The 16,934-nt window shown below is 36.2% G+C and overlaps 1 protein-coding gene across 5 annotated transcripts in view; it reads right to left on the bottom strand.

Moving 5' to 3' along the window:
• Positions 1 to 7,251: 7,251 nt before the first annotated feature.
• Positions 7,252 to 16,934, bottom strand: part of LOC135217258 (OTU domain-containing protein 3-like) — a 104,780-nt gene continuing 95,097 nt past the window's right edge. For all 5 annotated transcript variants that reach the window (XM_064252998.1, XM_064252994.1, XM_064252993.1 and 2 more), the window contains 2 exons: positions 9,959 to 10,128; positions 7,252 to 9,217 (listed from right to left, as the gene is read on the bottom strand). In XM_064252998.1, coding sequence (XP_064109068.1) covers positions 9,050 to 9,217; positions 9,959 to 10,128 — 338 coding nt within the window. In that variant the 3' untranslated portion in view covers positions 7,252 to 9,049. The remainder of the gene's footprint in view (positions 9,218 to 9,958; positions 10,129 to 16,934) is intronic.

Below are 16,934 nucleotides of genomic sequence, written 5' to 3'. Positions count from 1 at the left end.
CAACAAAACCTATTACTGCCCTTTTAGACCTGTTTACATGCTAATTTTACACTTTGAGCACATTCAACCCATGTATAATTAAAAATGTAATTATCATCAAGTTTGTATAAAATTTCCTTGCAACATAACAATAATGACTGAAGTAAAAGCATGGACAATGAAAATGGAACAAAAGGAGTATAAAAAGCAGTTGGGAAAGGCAGAGAAAATATGTTGGGACAGATTTCAGAATTCCTACGAAGTAGAATGTAAAAATAAAATGTTAAAAGACACCAACATGGAAAAATAAATAAAGAGAAAAGGGGCGAAACATATTTTGATTCAAACATTATAGTTTAATATTACGATATATTTTAAAAGCGCAACAGGCAGTTTTTCAAAAGTCTACCAATATGCAAAGCAAATAAAAATAGTGTGTAGATGACAAAGGGACCATTATTGAAAATATCTGGAGAGGTTAGGGGAGTCCTTGAAAAGTGAAAGCCTAGGAATTTAAGAATTACACGTGATATGATAAAAGCAACAGCCAGTCATTGACATCACCGACATCTTAGAACTGATGAAAATCTGATAATTTAAGTGTGAAAAGAATGTCAACAAAAATACAGTTGGCCATGTGTGAGTGACTGGGTTGCATTCCATTGAGAAAATCATAAATGGAAATAAAGTAAACAAAACAGCATTTTTACTGAAAAAATAGCAGAGGCATGTGCATTGCAGTTACCTACAACATTACCACTTGTTTCATCAGTATTTTCAAAGATCAATTACAGCCCCTATTTCATAAAGAGTATAACCCTATTTCATAAAATAGTCAAATTTTGGTACTCACCATAAAGGCAAATTTACTGAATAAGACATCTGGAGAGTTCTTGAAAAATTGAAAAGATTATGTCAACAAAAAGTATAGTTAGCCGTGTGTGTGTGTGACTGGGTTGCATTCCATTGAGAAAATTGTAAATGGAAATAATGCGAACAAAACTGCAATTTTACAGAAACAATAACAGGCATGTGAATTGCAGTCACTTGAAATGTAACCCACTGTTTCATCAACATTTTCAAATTAAGATCAAATACCCCCTATTTCACAGAATATAAGAAAAATGGTACTCGCCAAAAAAGGCAAATTTAAAATAATTAACATTTTCCTAGATACACAAATCTGGAGTCTTTTAGCTGTGACAACACTACAAAGATGCTGCTGTCAATTCTAGATTATGAATATCAGATATACAGTTCTGTTTCATTTACAGCTTTGAGAAATCAGGATCCAGTTCATAATTAGGGATTTGAGAGTAAACTGGAGCTTTCACCTCTTCCCCAAACCTATCTATACAAGTTGAAAGTTGTGAAATCATTGTGACTTGATAATAATGCATTAAAAATTAACCAAAATTTCAACTATTGTATTTTTCCGCAGCCTTTTATGCAGAAGTATTTTTCAGCAAGCTGGAATCAGACAAAAACACTGTAGAAGATAGTTAACACGTGATTAACCCTTAAACGCCGAAGCGGTATTTTAAAAATCGTCTTTCGTATGCCGGCGGCGTTCGCGAGTGAGCGCTGAAGCGGAATTTTTTTTTTTTTGTCATTGCCTGAAGTTTAGTATGCAACCATCAGAAATGAAAAAAATATCATTATCATATATAAATATTGGGATATATGACAGCGTGAAAAAAAAATTTCATGTATAATTGTATACAAATCGCGCTTGAGCAAAACGGTTAAAGCTAACGAATTAATTTTTTGTTGTTGTATTGTACACTAAATTGCTATCCTTTTGGTATATAACACACTGTAAAACGATCAAGGCAACACAGAGAAAATATTATCACAAAATGATGCATGAATTCATAACACGCGGACGTAAAAAAAAGCAGTTTTCAAAAATTCACCACAAATCGAAATATTGTGCTAGAGACTTCCCGTTTGTTGCAAAATGAAGGTAATTCATTTAATATTACTAGACTGTAAGTGTTGTAGCTTACAATGGCAGTTTTCGACCATTTCGGTCGAGTTAAAGTTGGACCGAAGGACGAATTTTTTTCTATTTATCGTTATTTATATAAAAATATTCCAAAACTGATAAAAAGCTACAGCCATGGGTTGTTTTTTGTAGTATACTACATGAAATTGCGCACATTTTCATATATAAAACTTTATGTAACGGCTAATTTAAAATGGTGCCAACATTACGACAATCGGAGGAAAAAATTTATTATTTTTTCAGAAGAGTTACCGCACAGACGTAAGGAAAAAGTTTATTTCATAAATTCACCATAAATCAAAATATTGTGTTAGAGACTTCCAATTTGTTGCAAAATAAAGGTAAATGATTGAATATTACTAGAATGTAATTGTTTTAGCTTACAATTGCGTTTTTTGACCATTTCGATAGTGTCAAATTTGACCGAAGGTTGAAATTTTGGCACTTATCGATATTTATATGAAAATATTTCAAAACTGATAAAGCTACAACCATGGGTTGTTTTTAGTTGTATTCTACATGAAATTGTGCACATTTTCATATATAAAACTTTATGGAATGGCTAATTTAAAATGGTTCAAACATTACGACAATCGGACAAAAAAATTTCTGATTTTTTTGGAAGAGTTACCGTGCGGACGTAAGGAAAATGTTTTTTGTTTTTTTCATAAATTCACCATAAATCGAAATATTGTGCTAGAGACTTCCAATTTGTTGCAAAATAAAGGTAAATGATTGAATATTACTAGAATATAGGAGTTTTAGGTTACAATTGCGTTTTTTGACCATTTCGGTCGAGTCAAAGTTGACCGAAGGTTGAAACTTTGGCACATCGTTATTTATATGAAAATATTTCAAAACTGATAAAAGCTACAACCATGAGTTGTTTTTTATTGTATTCTACATGAAATTGCGCACATTTTCACATATAATAATCCATGTAACGGCTAATATAAAATGGTGCAAAAATTATGTCAAAGTGACAAAATAATTTCAGAGATGTCGCTGATGCTTTTTAGTGCGAGAAGAAAGAAATTTGCGCTTGCGTGCCAGGGTAACGATTGTAAACAAAACAACGCCTTGATCCGTGAGTTCCCAGCATCCCCCAAGGCGGGTGATTCAAAAGTTTTCGCCTAGTAGGCCTATAACTATTTTTCCTCGAATTTTTAAAAAAACTTTTATATCGACGTACCATACGTCCAATCGGCACCCAACAGACAATTTATATTGACGTTTAATACGTCCAATCAGCGTTAAAGGGTTAATAGGTGGTGATGGGGATAAATTGGGGAGTATCTCTCACTCACAGACCTTACCTTCACTTTCCAATTGCCACAAGGGGAAAGTGAGGCAGTAGAGGTGAGATTTGGATATATGTAAAGGCTTTGGTTGTAAACCATAGTAAAGTATAAAGTGTTTTTAAAAATTCCACTTGCACACCGCCTAGACATATTCTGGACCTAGATAAGTCAGGTGAGATACTGCTTTGTCCGAATCCTGAACTTGAGTGACTCCATGGAGAACATGTCAAGTGATTTAATCCCTCAGGCATAATAAGGTAAAGGTAGTTTGACAATGTCAGAACCTTCTCTTATTACCTGTAAAACCAAAAAGTTCTGAAAGGCAAGGGAAAGATCCACAATTGCCTATGAGCTCTAACAAAGGAGGAAGGAAAACCTACCTCTTCAGAAAAGGAGGAATAGAACCATCTGATTACTTCACAAAGCTAGAATGGTTGTATGTAGACACCAACTTCTTGCACATGCCAGTACTTGCAAAAGGGTGCCTAAACTCTACACTGAAAGTGTGTTTCTTCAAAGTGTATTTTACAGCACAAACTTGGAAAAGCAGCATCTCGTCTGTTTCCACCAACAACGTATCAGAGAGAGGGGGATCGTGAAACTCTTCAAATGCCTATATGTCACTAAAGGATCCTGAGTTTTGGCTACACACTCTGGTACAAAGAAGAATGAGAGAGATCCCCAACCTTCCTAATACTATTGGACAAGGTAGGACAGGATACTTAACCCCAACTCTTTTTGCAAAGGTTAGAGATAAGAGTAAAAGAGTCTTCAGAATAAGGTCTCAGTCTGCAGAATGAGAGCAGTTTACAGGGTTCCTTAGTGAGACTCGTAAGCACCGGGATAACTTCCCACTCAGGGCCAATTTACAAAGGTGAGCAAGTTTGCACAGAGACTTTCCTGAGCTTGCTCACATGATAGTCTGTTGGGTAGCCTCTCATTTCTGCCAATTCAATGAGTATAACTGGGTGCCTTGCTGCCTAGGTCCGAGATCTGGATTCTCCGTTTATCAACACTCAGTTTGACAAGATTGAAGGAGACAATCTCTGTCCTATTGGAGTCACACCCTTGAAGCCAACAGGAGAACCCAGTTGTCTTGTCAAGAAATCGCAGTAAGAGAATACCTACTGAATGACCCCAAGTTGACACCAACGTGAACACCTGACGAGCCATTGCCAGTCAGAAGCATAACACCTTGGACTAGTAAAGTGTCCCACTGCAGACAGAGCAGAGGTACTTTGAGTCCTGATGAATGCGTACTTTAAAATTTGCATACTTCAGTCCTATCATAAGCATGAAGTTGCCCTCTCTGATGGAGTCCAACACTTAACTGTAATGAGTGTCATACAAAACTTTTTCAGGGGTAAAAAGTTGATCACGGGTGTCCAACTGCCAGTCACCATCTCCACCAAGAAAATCCAACTGCAGAGCCTGGGAAACTGGCCCACTAGAACTTCTATGGTGCCCTTCAACACTGCTTCCAACTCTGCCTCTAGGGCCCCGAGACATCTGCAATCTACAGGTATAGAATTGGAACTTGTTTGGTGTACAAAGGGGGAGTGGGGATGAATGTCCTTGAATAGTTTCCTTTAGCATCCCATACAGCTGCTTCAACCCAGGGTTCCACTCCTTGCTCCTACCACAGCCCAGTGGCAAGACAGGCAACCCCCTACTAATAAGCAACAAAGGAGTGGGATCGCCACCCTCAGCAATCTCTCCTCTCTTGTTCCCCTTACCTCACCTTCTTGGGCCCTGCCAGAGGGGGATGGTAGATGAAAGGGCTAAGCAGACTCTCCAGCCATTTCAGAGGAAAAAGCCTGGGCTACAGGTCTGGGTTTAACAGGCACAGGCATCCTGATAACACCAGACGTAGGCTTCACCTAACCTGAAGATTTGGATGAGCCTGCTTTCAAAGTGGAAGGCTTAAAAGCAGCATGAGTAATCATACTTAGCGCCTCAGTGGTGTGGTTGGTATGGTATTAGTGTCCCACCTCGGTGGTCGCGGGTTCGATTCTCGGCCATTCCATTGAGGAGTGAGAGATGTGTATATCTGGTGATAGAAATTTACTCTCGACGTAGTTCGGAAGTCAAATAAAGCCACTGGTCCCATTGCTGAATAACCACTGGTTCCATGCAACGTAAAAGCACCATACAAACAAACAAGTAATCATACTTTTGACAATCCACCACTGTGTGATTTACCACTGATTCCACCTTACTCTGAGGGAAGAGTAAGCATGAATCTAGTACCGAACTATTCTGTAGAGCAAGGCTTCTTTTATGCAAGGCTTGATGAAAGAGAAAGGGGAGGAAACCATGGCTCTCCTTTAAAGAATCTAGTTTGCTTCCTGGTTGGCAATCTTATATGCAAGAAAGGTCAGAGTTCTGCCTCATGACACCAACAACCACCCGCAATACACTGCTCTCTCATCCCCATATTAGAGGCCTGAAACAGAACAGATGGTGAGTTTAATCTTAGGTCAAGTCAAGTCACAACAGTCTGGTGTCTCCTTAGTAGCACATTATCTATCAGCAAAACCAGACAAAACAAAAATTTTCTACTGGTATCCAAATTATCTTTTACAGAGATGTCAGTTGGAGACAAAACTATGAAAATGAAATAAAAAATTAGAAAAACTTGGGTCTAATATTTGACAATGTTCTAAATCGCATACTGTAATTATAATGTGTCTAGTTGTCTTCCTATTGAATGTTTAGTTGTTATTCTGCTATCGTACTGTCCTCCAAGGAACAGGAAAGGCAATGTACAAAAAGTGTTGAAACCTTTGGTATATAAGACATAAAAATATGTTTACTGATAAACAATTAATCAAATTTTCTTAATATTCACTTTGTCACAACTTGGAGTAAAGTAACCATATACAAATAAAGAGAAATACAGGTATTATTATTATTGTTATTCAGAAAATGAACCCCATTTATATGGAACAAACCAACAGGAGCTACCGACTTGAAATTAAGCTTCCCAAGAATATGGTGTTCATTAGGAAGAAGAGAGATAAAAGGAAATAAAGAAAGGGAAAGGGGTGCACAGACTGGCATTCATACGACTGCTTTCTGAATCTCCAGTCAACAGATACAGTTCTCATATTGCAAACAATTCAGACTGGTCGGACATCAGACCTGTCATTAAACAAGTATTTTCTTGAATGACGAGTATTTGTAATTTATGTTAATGTTTTTTGGCTTCTTCTTAATTAAACTATACCTCAGTCAATCTATAACAATAGTTCCCCACCTCAATATCAATCTTAATTGTCATAACCTTTGTATCATAAATGGTTATATTTAAATCCTAGTTGTTTCACTGTCTATATAATATTTCATTATCATAATAAAAGTTATACAAACCAAGAAAAAAAAAAATGAGAGGCAAACTTTAAAGAAAATTCAGGTTCAGACTATTGAACAGAGTAGAGGATTTATGTGAAAGGCCAAGAGCTGGGACCTATGAGGTCACACAGCATGGAAGGGACATTGACAGTAAGGTTTAAAAGGCGTAAAAGGAGGAAAACCTCCCAGTTGCGCCATAAAACAATTGTTGGAGAAGGTGGAAAGTCAGATGGAAGAGAATATGAATGGAGGTACAGTGAAGGGAATGGAAGAGGTTGCAGAGATGCTTTGTTTAGGATCTGGTATTATAAATAAACATGTAACAAGGTTAAGCTAAAAATACAAAAAACCCTTAGATACTACATGTACAACTACTGATTAGTGGAGAAGTAATTAAGATCTCCAACATGGGTACCAGTCAAGTCATATAGTAAGTACTGACAGGAAAATATCAGTAATGTAATGAGATTACATAACCTCTGCAAAACAGCAAAAAGCCAAAAACTCTCCATGTCTATCCTTCAACCCTTTATGGAAAGAAAAATTATGTCAACTCTGAAAAATTTAAGCATGAAAAAGACATTAAGAAAAGGATAAAAAAAACTATAATAACTGGAAAGACTTGGTGTATACTTCAGGAGCACAGAACCCCAAATACAATCAAAGTTACAGAGGTATAAGATACGGTACACAGTGGAACTTATCTCCCGACTCTTCAAGTTGGCATACCTGGGTCCATTTTACTAATGAAGGCTAATCACAAGTAATGGGTTTTCTCATAAAAATTATATACCTTCATAAATTAATCATCATACCAGCTTCTAGTGCATGATGAGATAAGGCTGCCATTCCAAAATCGTGTAATTGAGAAAAAAGAAAAATGAGCAGAAGATGGTCATGTTGCAGGCAATAAAAAGAATGAGGTTTAAGACAGAGTTCATAACACAGTATCAACCCATGATCCTGGAAGTCTTTAAGTACTAAAGCTTCCAGGTGGTGGTTCTAACAGTTGTGCTATAGTTATTCCTATTAACTGTAATGAAAATGCTAACAGATATGCAGTACAGATTAAAATATATTTCCCAGAAAGCTGGATGAGAAGTGTCAAAACCAAATTTCAATTAAACACCTAAAAGCTATGAGCTGAAAGTTTTATTTGATGAAATATTGTTAGAGAATTTACCAGATCACATTTGGAAATTGTATCAAATATCTACAGTACGTATAACATTCTTCACATCTGACAAAATAGCTTACAGATATCATACATGCAAAAAATTTTCTCATAAAGCTTACTGCATCTTATGTAACACAAGAGTGAAATTTATGTTAAAAGAACATAATGAGTGATATGTAATAAATACAGGATGTTCTCAATCCTGACACAAAAGGTTTTGAGCTTGTGTCAATTACAAATTCATAATTTGCTTTAATGAACTACAGTAATAACTTATCCAATAAATAAATACCATATTATACAATCACCAGTTCTGTGAATAAATGATGTTTATAAACTTGAGGTGATACACAATACTACTTGCTTTTACACTTCTGTACGCCTGTATGAAAAAACGAATAATGTACCATTCACGACTTAAGTTATACGCGTAAAATCTTATAATCATTTGCAATTTCAAAAGGACTGTTGTAAGATGCAGAGCAAGCTTTGGTAAAACTGATGTGTCATAACTATTTTTATGAAATTAAAATTTAATGTCACTAATTTGAGAACTAACACTCAATGTAATCATTAACATTCACACAGAAAGGAAACTTTAGTCTGAGAGAACTATAAATAAAATAATAAAGTAAAGCCACTTGATCTCCTAAATATTGAAGAGGGAATTCAATCTACCTTGGAAAAATGTCTCCAAAATCTTTAAGGAATTGCTGTCGTGCTTTCATATCCCCAGTATGAACTACTCTCAGAAATACTTAAGCACTTGCACTTGCAAAATAAGCTACATCATACATAACTGATAAAAATACTGCAAAGACATGGTAATACAGTTTAGAGTATTTTAAAGGTAGTCCAATCTTACAGATATGTAGTGTATAGGAAGTATAATTTGGATTTCCAAACAATCAAATTCCATTGCCATGTGTTTCTGTAAAACTGAACCAATTTGGTGTAATATCAGATATATAACTAAGAACACTGCACTACCACCATACAATAATTTAAAACTAAGTAATATTAAAATGTGATAACCTTTCAACTATATTATCATTTATAGAGAATGAAAGTAAAAATCAGTTATAAAAATATACAGCAAAACTGAAATACCTCGGTTTAAGAAAAACTGAAGAGAATAAATGAAAAATAGCCAATAATATATCACCGATTTAAAAGTTTCAACTACCATAATTCAACTTTCACATGCACAGAATCTTTTAAATGTCTACACTAGATACTCAAGCATCCAATATCTTTAACAATAATGACTTCAGTATCATCACTTGGACTTGAACTTTGTTCATCTGATTCTATTCCTGCTTGCTGTCGCTTGCGTTCATTGGCTTGTTGTTTCCTTAACTGCTTCTTTAGTTCTTTTCGTTTGCTATTTGACAAGTGCTGTAAAAATAAAATGTTTTTGAATAAAAAGTACTCAAAGGTTTTAGTTGTTATTCATTACAATGTTTATAAAAAGTGGTATACCCCTTATTGAACAAAATTTTTATCCACAATAGGGTATCTAGATGTTGTACATATGTAGTTAAATAATTATCTATTCAAAATATTTTCTTGACAAAATACCAGAGTGAGATAAATAGCAATTCATAATTAACTTTTCATCTACAAATTTTAGTTACAAAAGTATCCCATAAATGAGTATACTTCATTTTTGCTGAAGTTTATTATCATATGTTAAATACTGATTAGGATTTGTGGAATGATGAAACTGCCATACTACAGCAAGGTATGCACAACATACAGTTACAGAGTCATTAACCCTTACTGGACAGGCATGATCATGTGATGTGAAGCATGATAATAGCTCTATATGTTCGCTCTGGTTTGCCTCAAGTGAGAATCAATATTTCATGCCATAGTGTTTAAACAAATTTTGTGGGAATGATCAGTTCAAATCCCCTCAATGGGACATAAATTACATAGGGCAACTCTTACAGCAACACTAGTACTGTAGTAAAGGATAGAGGAAAATCAGTGACACTAGAGATTTGATGGGGGAATATACTGCACTTCCCCATCCCAGGATGTCTTTTATATATGTATTTGCTCATAAGTACAATCTGGGATTGTTGTAGGTTTTAGTTCTTAGATTTTAAAATCTAAGTACATAATACAAATTACCTGTTGAGTACGTAAACGTTGCAGTTTCTCTTGAGATGTCTTCCTCTGGTAGCTAGGATGTACTGAAGTAGGAGATGGAGCTGCTGCACTTTCTCCAAACAAACGAGTACCTGTGCCATTTGGACTCCACAGACCATCACCACTAGTGGATGTGGTTTGTGGATAATCACCTGCAACAGTGCAATAATAACCCATATAAATTTCAGGAAATGACAATGCATTATGGGTGGCAAAAAAGGCTAATGATAATGACAACAGAAAAACATAACTTCAAAGATATTCTCCATCTCCTTAGGAACTTAGGAGTCAATGTAGCATTTAAAAATAAGTTTTTAATCAATTTGCATTTTTCATAACTACAAACCTAAGGTCTTTACATAGGGGAAAATCTCTCTTGCTAGGTGGGTCCAGTTAAAAACGAATAAGTTGGTGACAGCAGGGTGATATCCGATGGGGAGAGAAGGAGGCAGAGTCTGACCTTCCATCCCCTCTTGTGCCTCATGATGCACCAATTCTCTTTCAGCCCAAATAATTGAATGAGATGGGCCCTTTACATATACCTTAGGTTTGCAGTGCTAGACTGGGGCTTGTTTAAATGTTATATGAGCAAACAATAATAAAATGAAAAAACACTTATAAGGGAGTCTTCCAATACATAGTAATAAACGGTTGGCAAGCGCTCGTGTATACAAGTTACGTATTATGATTTTTTGCTTTTTACTGGCTGATATACGTGCACATCATAAACATATCTTTCTCTAACTGCCTACCCCTAGAAAGTATCAATGCACTCAGTAATAAAAAGCATTTTCCCTCCATACAGTAGAGGAGAGGAACTTGAGGGGACTAGTAGATCTCCTTACAAGTCATTAAAAGTCCAGTCATCATAAGTATACCACCCAGGTAAGTGACAAAGAAAAAGCATTTTCCTATCTGTAGGTTTGCTTTTATTTTGTGTAGCACAATGTATTTTAAAGACTGCTGTAATGGGTTTCAGCGAAATAGAAGAGCCCTTGGGCACCACCTCAGGACATTGGCAAAAAACATTCCGGAGTCGCAAAAACTACAGGAAGGTCACTCTGACTTCCTAAATCTCTTGCTAGGCACTGGAGAAGAGTGAACCTTGTCTGAAGCATGCCTTTTCAATGGCCGTGACTCATCAGTAGGACACCATTGGTGCCTATGTACAGGGCTGGAACTTTCAGAACTCGAAGACAGCCTACTCACTTCCTTTTGGATGCCTTTCCTATAGCCATCCTTTGTCGTAACCCGGGCCGCAACAACAGGTCAGACTGAGGTGACGACTGTCTGGGGGCAGTCACCCCCGACCTCCCTGCGGCCTCCTGTATGACTACTCCCAGATGTAGAGAAGTACACCAGTGACCTTTGCCTAGAAGCGTCAGCAGAATGAACAGCCACCACCTCCACTGACATTTCATTAACAGCACTTTTGCTCTCTTTTTCTTTTTCCATGAGGGTACACACTGATGTAGCTAACTGTGACAGTCTCCACAATCACAACCATTTTAGCATAGAAACACATAAATCTTATATTCAAGGCTGGCAAGGGGGTCAGATTCAGAAATGTGGGGAGCTGGGTACGGGAGCAGGTAATTAAGTCAGAGAATCAGAAATAGGTGACAAAACATGAGTAGGCACAGAAATATTAGAATCATCTATCGATTATTTACAAGAACTATTCAAAGACATACTTTCTACTGTCTTAGGTTCAGCTCTAGTGGCTATTCGAAGACATACTTTCTACTTTGAAAAATGAGAACATAAAGTCTTCTGTTTCTTAGCATCCTATTCTGTGCATTCAATGCAAGTCTTATCAATTGAACACTTATGTTCCTTTACATTCTATGTACATTCATACTTTTCTTTTATTAGTTTGGTATTGCAGCCTTTGCTACAATACCTTATGCTAGTAGCACTAGTGTCAGACATATCGGAAAAAGAATAATGGTCTTAAATAAGTCAAATTCAGTCACTGTCTAAACAGAGAATAAATCCAATAAAAACATCAAAGCCTATGGCTACCAATACTCCACCAAAAATCCAAAGGCAAAATACTACAAAAATAAAATCCAAGTAGAGCACTCCCAACTAGGTCTGTAGTCATGAGTAGGCAGAAAACTACTGACTTCTTGCTGAAGGTATTCTCTCTTACCCCATAAGTGGGCAGGGCGATACCTACACCGACAACATAACTAGCGCTACTGAGATTGTCAAATTTTATGTTTGACAATCTCAGTAGCGCGTCTCAAGAACGGAACCCCCGTCGTAACCCGGGGACTGCCTGTAATTGCCAGGGTCAGATGCATCCTTTAGCTTGTTTTTTTATTAACCCTCTTACGCCGAAGCGGTAAAAAAAAAATTGTCTCCCGTGTGCCGGAGGTGTTTCAGAGTGAGCGCGGAAGCGGAAAAAATATTTTTTTCATAAAATCACAGCGCCCTTAGTTTTCAAGATTAAGAGTTCATTTTTGGCTCCTTTTTTTGTCATTGGCTGAAGTTCAGCATGCAACCATCAGAAATGAAAAAATTATCATTATCATATATAAATAATGCGATATATGATAGCGCAAAAATGAAATTTCATATATAATTGTATTCAAATCGCGCTGTGCGCAAAACGGTTAAAGGTAACAAGTTACTTTTTTTTCTGTTGTAATGTACACTAAATTGTGATCATTTTGGTATATAACACATTGTAAAACAATAAAAGCAACACAGAGAAAATATTATCACAAAATAATGCATGAATTCGTAACGTGCGGACGTAAACAAATATTTTTTTCAAAAATTCACCATAAATCTAAATATTGTCCTAGAGACTTCCAATTTCTTTCAAAATGAAGACAAATGATTGAATATTACTATACTGTAAGAGTATTAGCTTACAATTGCAGTTTTCGACCATATCTGACAAGTTAAAGTTGACCGAATGTCCAACTTTTTAATATATTTTTTTATATGCAATTATTTCGGAAATAAGAAAAGCTACAACCTTCAAATATTTTTCGTTTTATTCTACATGAAATTGCGCATATTTTCATATATAAAACTCTAGGAAATGCCTAATATGAAACGGAGCAAATATTCCAAGAAAGGGACGTACGCATTTCAGAGATTTGTGGCGGAGAATCCGCGAGCAGAGGGAAGGAAAGATTTTTTTTTTAAATTCACCATAAATCTAAATATTTTGCTAGAGACTTCAAATTTGTTTCAAGATGAAGATAAATGACTGAATATTACTAGACTGTAAGAGTTTTAGCTTACAATTGCATTTTTCGAACATTTCGGTAGAGTCAAAGTTGACCGAACGTGGTTTTTTTTCTATTTATCGTGATTTATATGCAAATATTTCAAAAATGAGAAAAGCTACAACCTTCAATTATTTTTAGTTGTATTCTACATGAAATTGCGCACATTTTCATATATAAAACTTTATGTAACGGCTAATTTAAAATGGTGCAAACATTACCACAATTGCACGTATGATTTTTTCGGAAGAGTTACCGCGCGGACGTAAAGAAAATGTTATTTTTTTCATAAATTCACCATAAATCAAAATATTGTGCTAGAGACTTCCAATTTTTTGCAAAATTAAGGTAAATGCTTGAATATTACTAGAATATAAGCGTTTTAGCTTACAATTGCGTTTTTCGACCATTTCGGTAGAGTCAAAGTTGACCGAAGGTTGAAATTTTGGCAATTATCGTTATTTATATGAAAATATCTCAAAACTGATAAAAGCTATAACCATGGGTTGTTTTTAGTTGTATTGTGCATGAAATTGTGCACATTTCCATATATAAAACTTTATATAACGGCTAATTTTAAAATGGTGCAAACATTACCACAATCGCATGTATGATTTTTTTCGGAAGAGTTACCGCGCGGACGTAAGGAAAAAGTTTTTTCATAAATTCACCATAAATCGAAATATTGTGCTAGAGACTTCCAATTAGTTGCAAATTAAGGTAAACGATTGAATATTACTAAAATATAAGAGTTTTAGCTTACAATTGCGTTTTTCGACCATTTCGGTAGAGTCAAAGTTGACCGAAGGTTGAAATTTTGGCAATTATCGTTATTTATATGAAAATATCTCAAAACTGATAAAAGCTACAATCATGAGTATTTTATTGTTGTATTCTACATAAAAATGCACATTTTCATATATAATACTTCATGTAACGGCTAATTTACAATGGTACAAAAATCATGTCAAAGTGACAAAATAATTTCCCAGATGTGTCACCGATACTTTTTAGTGCGGCAAGAAAGAAATTCGAGCTTGCGCGCCTGCGTAACGATTGTAAACAAAACAACACCTTGATCCGTGAACTCCCAGCATCCCCCAAGGCGTGTGATTCAAAAGTTTTAGGCTGGTAGGCCTATAAGTATTTTTCCGCTTATTTTAAAAAAAACTTTTGTAAGTTGACGTAAAATACGTCCAGTCGGCACACGGGAGACAAAAAATGTCGACGTAAAATACGTCCAGTCGGCGTAAGAGGGTTAATGGTGTCAAGTGAACTAAGAGTAGGGAGTCTGGAAGTAATTGGTGAATTATGGAAGCATTGAATAGGGCAGGTAGCAAAATGTAAATTATTGGATGGCAGAATTTGAAAGCTTCTGCAGGACGACCATCGCAGCCAGGCAATTTATTATTAGGTAGGCTGTTTATGGTATCGCTGATGTTACCTGGCGTAATACGATCTGCGAAATGAAATTTAATGTTATCAGTAAGGAGGTTATCTACATCCGTTCAGGTGTCTTGATCATTTATACAATGCAGGATATTGCTGAAGTGATGGCCCCACATACTTGCAATAGCCTTGTCACTAACAGCTTCTACTCTGTGACAGCTTTTCAATTTTGGGATTTAGGGAATGGATATCTTTCCAAAGATGAGGATAATCACTGGATTCTAAATTTCTAGACACTGCATCGGATCTTGGTTGCTTTTCATTTAATCTACAGTGCTTAAGAGCAAGTTTGAACTGCGCTCTTGCCTGTCTTATTAGCACTGCAGTGTCCTTCTCTTGGGCTACCGTTATGCCTCCACAGCAAAAACATTTCTTGTGAATATGAATACAGTTCTTTAACCATGTCTTCAAGCCAGGTGTATTACGAGAATTACCTTGTCGAAATTAAATTTAAAGGTAGCCCTGCCAGAAGCAAGCACAGCAGAAATTATATTAAAATAGAATTCATTTAGATCTCTCCTGAGTGGTCATTTTTACATTTTGTGTTAGTACACAGTAAAGCATTTGCCAGTTGAACTATTGACTGCAACTTGGTTTCCATGGTTGCCCTAAAGTATCTGGTTTTCTGTTGGATTTTAAAATCCCAGTTTACAGCTTGTGGGCAATCAGCTAGGCGGTTCACAGTAGGGATGGATGGGGTACTGAATGACACCTGTAAAGGGATGTGATCGTAACCCATTGCAAGATAGCAAATGTTGTAGGTCACAATGGAATCATGAAGTTGTGAAGATGTGATGCAGTGGTCCAATGGTCCAACAAGAGGTTGTAGTTATGTCCATTCCATTTTGTACATAAGAATATGAAGAGGGAGGGAGGAGCATTACAGCACTAATCTGGAGAGCATGATTTTGACAGAAGAGAGCAAGTTCATTATAAAATTGTTTTGTGGGGTGAGAATTAAGGTCCCTGATTATACAGATATGATCAGAAGGAGAATTGTGAATAATACTGTGTAAATCACCTAGGATCATGTAGTATTGATCAAAATTATTGTTGTTTTCCAGGGCATATAAACATCAATTACTAGGATCTTAGAGACCCCTACTGTCACTTGGAGTCCCAGCAACCTGTCACTCCTGTAGGTCATCACATTTTACCACATTGTCTAATGATCTGTGCCACAGGAAAGAGAGGACCCCCTTTTGGGTGATCAACTTTGATTTGATCTGTACCTTGCATTGATGAAGTCAAGAAAGCTCTGAAGTCTTCATGTACTGAATTGCAGATGACAAGGTCATGTGGCCAGAGGAGCATTTCTTTCAATGCAATGATGCCTTTGAAGTTTTTGCAGAACATGTTTAGGAGAGGAATGTTCTGCTTAAGGCTGAAAATATTACAAGAGATTATATCTAATGTATCCATAGCTACTCATGAAGATGAGAGATGAAGGCACTGACCATTTGGGTGGATGGGAGGTTAGCCAGGGGGTGTGGGCAGTCACTCGCCATGGGAGGTTGGCTGTCACTTGTGGTGGAAGTGACCCTGCTTGGGGTAACAATAAGTTCCCCTAGGGGTGGTTGGTCCCGGATTAGGTTATATCTTGAGACTATCATATTAGGTAGAAAATTCTTAATGAATATAATTTTTTTGTTTATCTTTAAAATGTTAATAAATTAATTTTTTAAAAATTTTCATAAAGTATGTATTGATGATAAAATAAAAAATACTTCTGAAACGGTAATTTTTTTTTTCCTATATTTTTTTCTATAAAAGCTGAAATATGAAACTGATGGGTATATCTGTGGTGAGACTGTTCTGTGGCTAAATAGACCTGTGACAAAATGGTTGTGGCGAAATGGCCGCGGCAAAATGCCCTAAATCCTACAAATACAGTTTCTAAAGATTTATTTAAGCTAACTAGAAGCAAGAAAAATTTCCCTGAATTGACTTAAATATGGTGAAATAAACTTACATCTGCCCTCATCTGATTTTTCCATAACAAAATGATATTGTTATGATACAATAAAGTTTTATACATACTTACCTGGCAGATATATACATAGCTTTTACTCCGTCGTCCGACAGAAATTCGAATTTCGCGGCACACGCGGCAGGTAGGTCAGGTGATCTACCCCCCCGCCGCTGGGTGGCGGGAATAGGAACCATACCCGTTTTCTAATTCATATTTTTTCTTCCAGCTGTCTCCTGAGGGGAGGCTGGGTGGGCCATTTAATTGTATATATCTGCCAGGTAAGTATGTA

Source organism: Macrobrachium nipponense, chromosome 7, assembly GCF_015104395.2.
Source record: "Macrobrachium nipponense isolate FS-2020 chromosome 7, ASM1510439v2, whole genome shotgun sequence".
In the NCBI taxonomy this organism is placed as follows: Eukaryota; Metazoa; Arthropoda; class Malacostraca; order Decapoda; family Palaemonidae; genus Macrobrachium; species Macrobrachium nipponense.
This window is presented reverse-complemented; position numbering and strand designations above follow the sequence as displayed.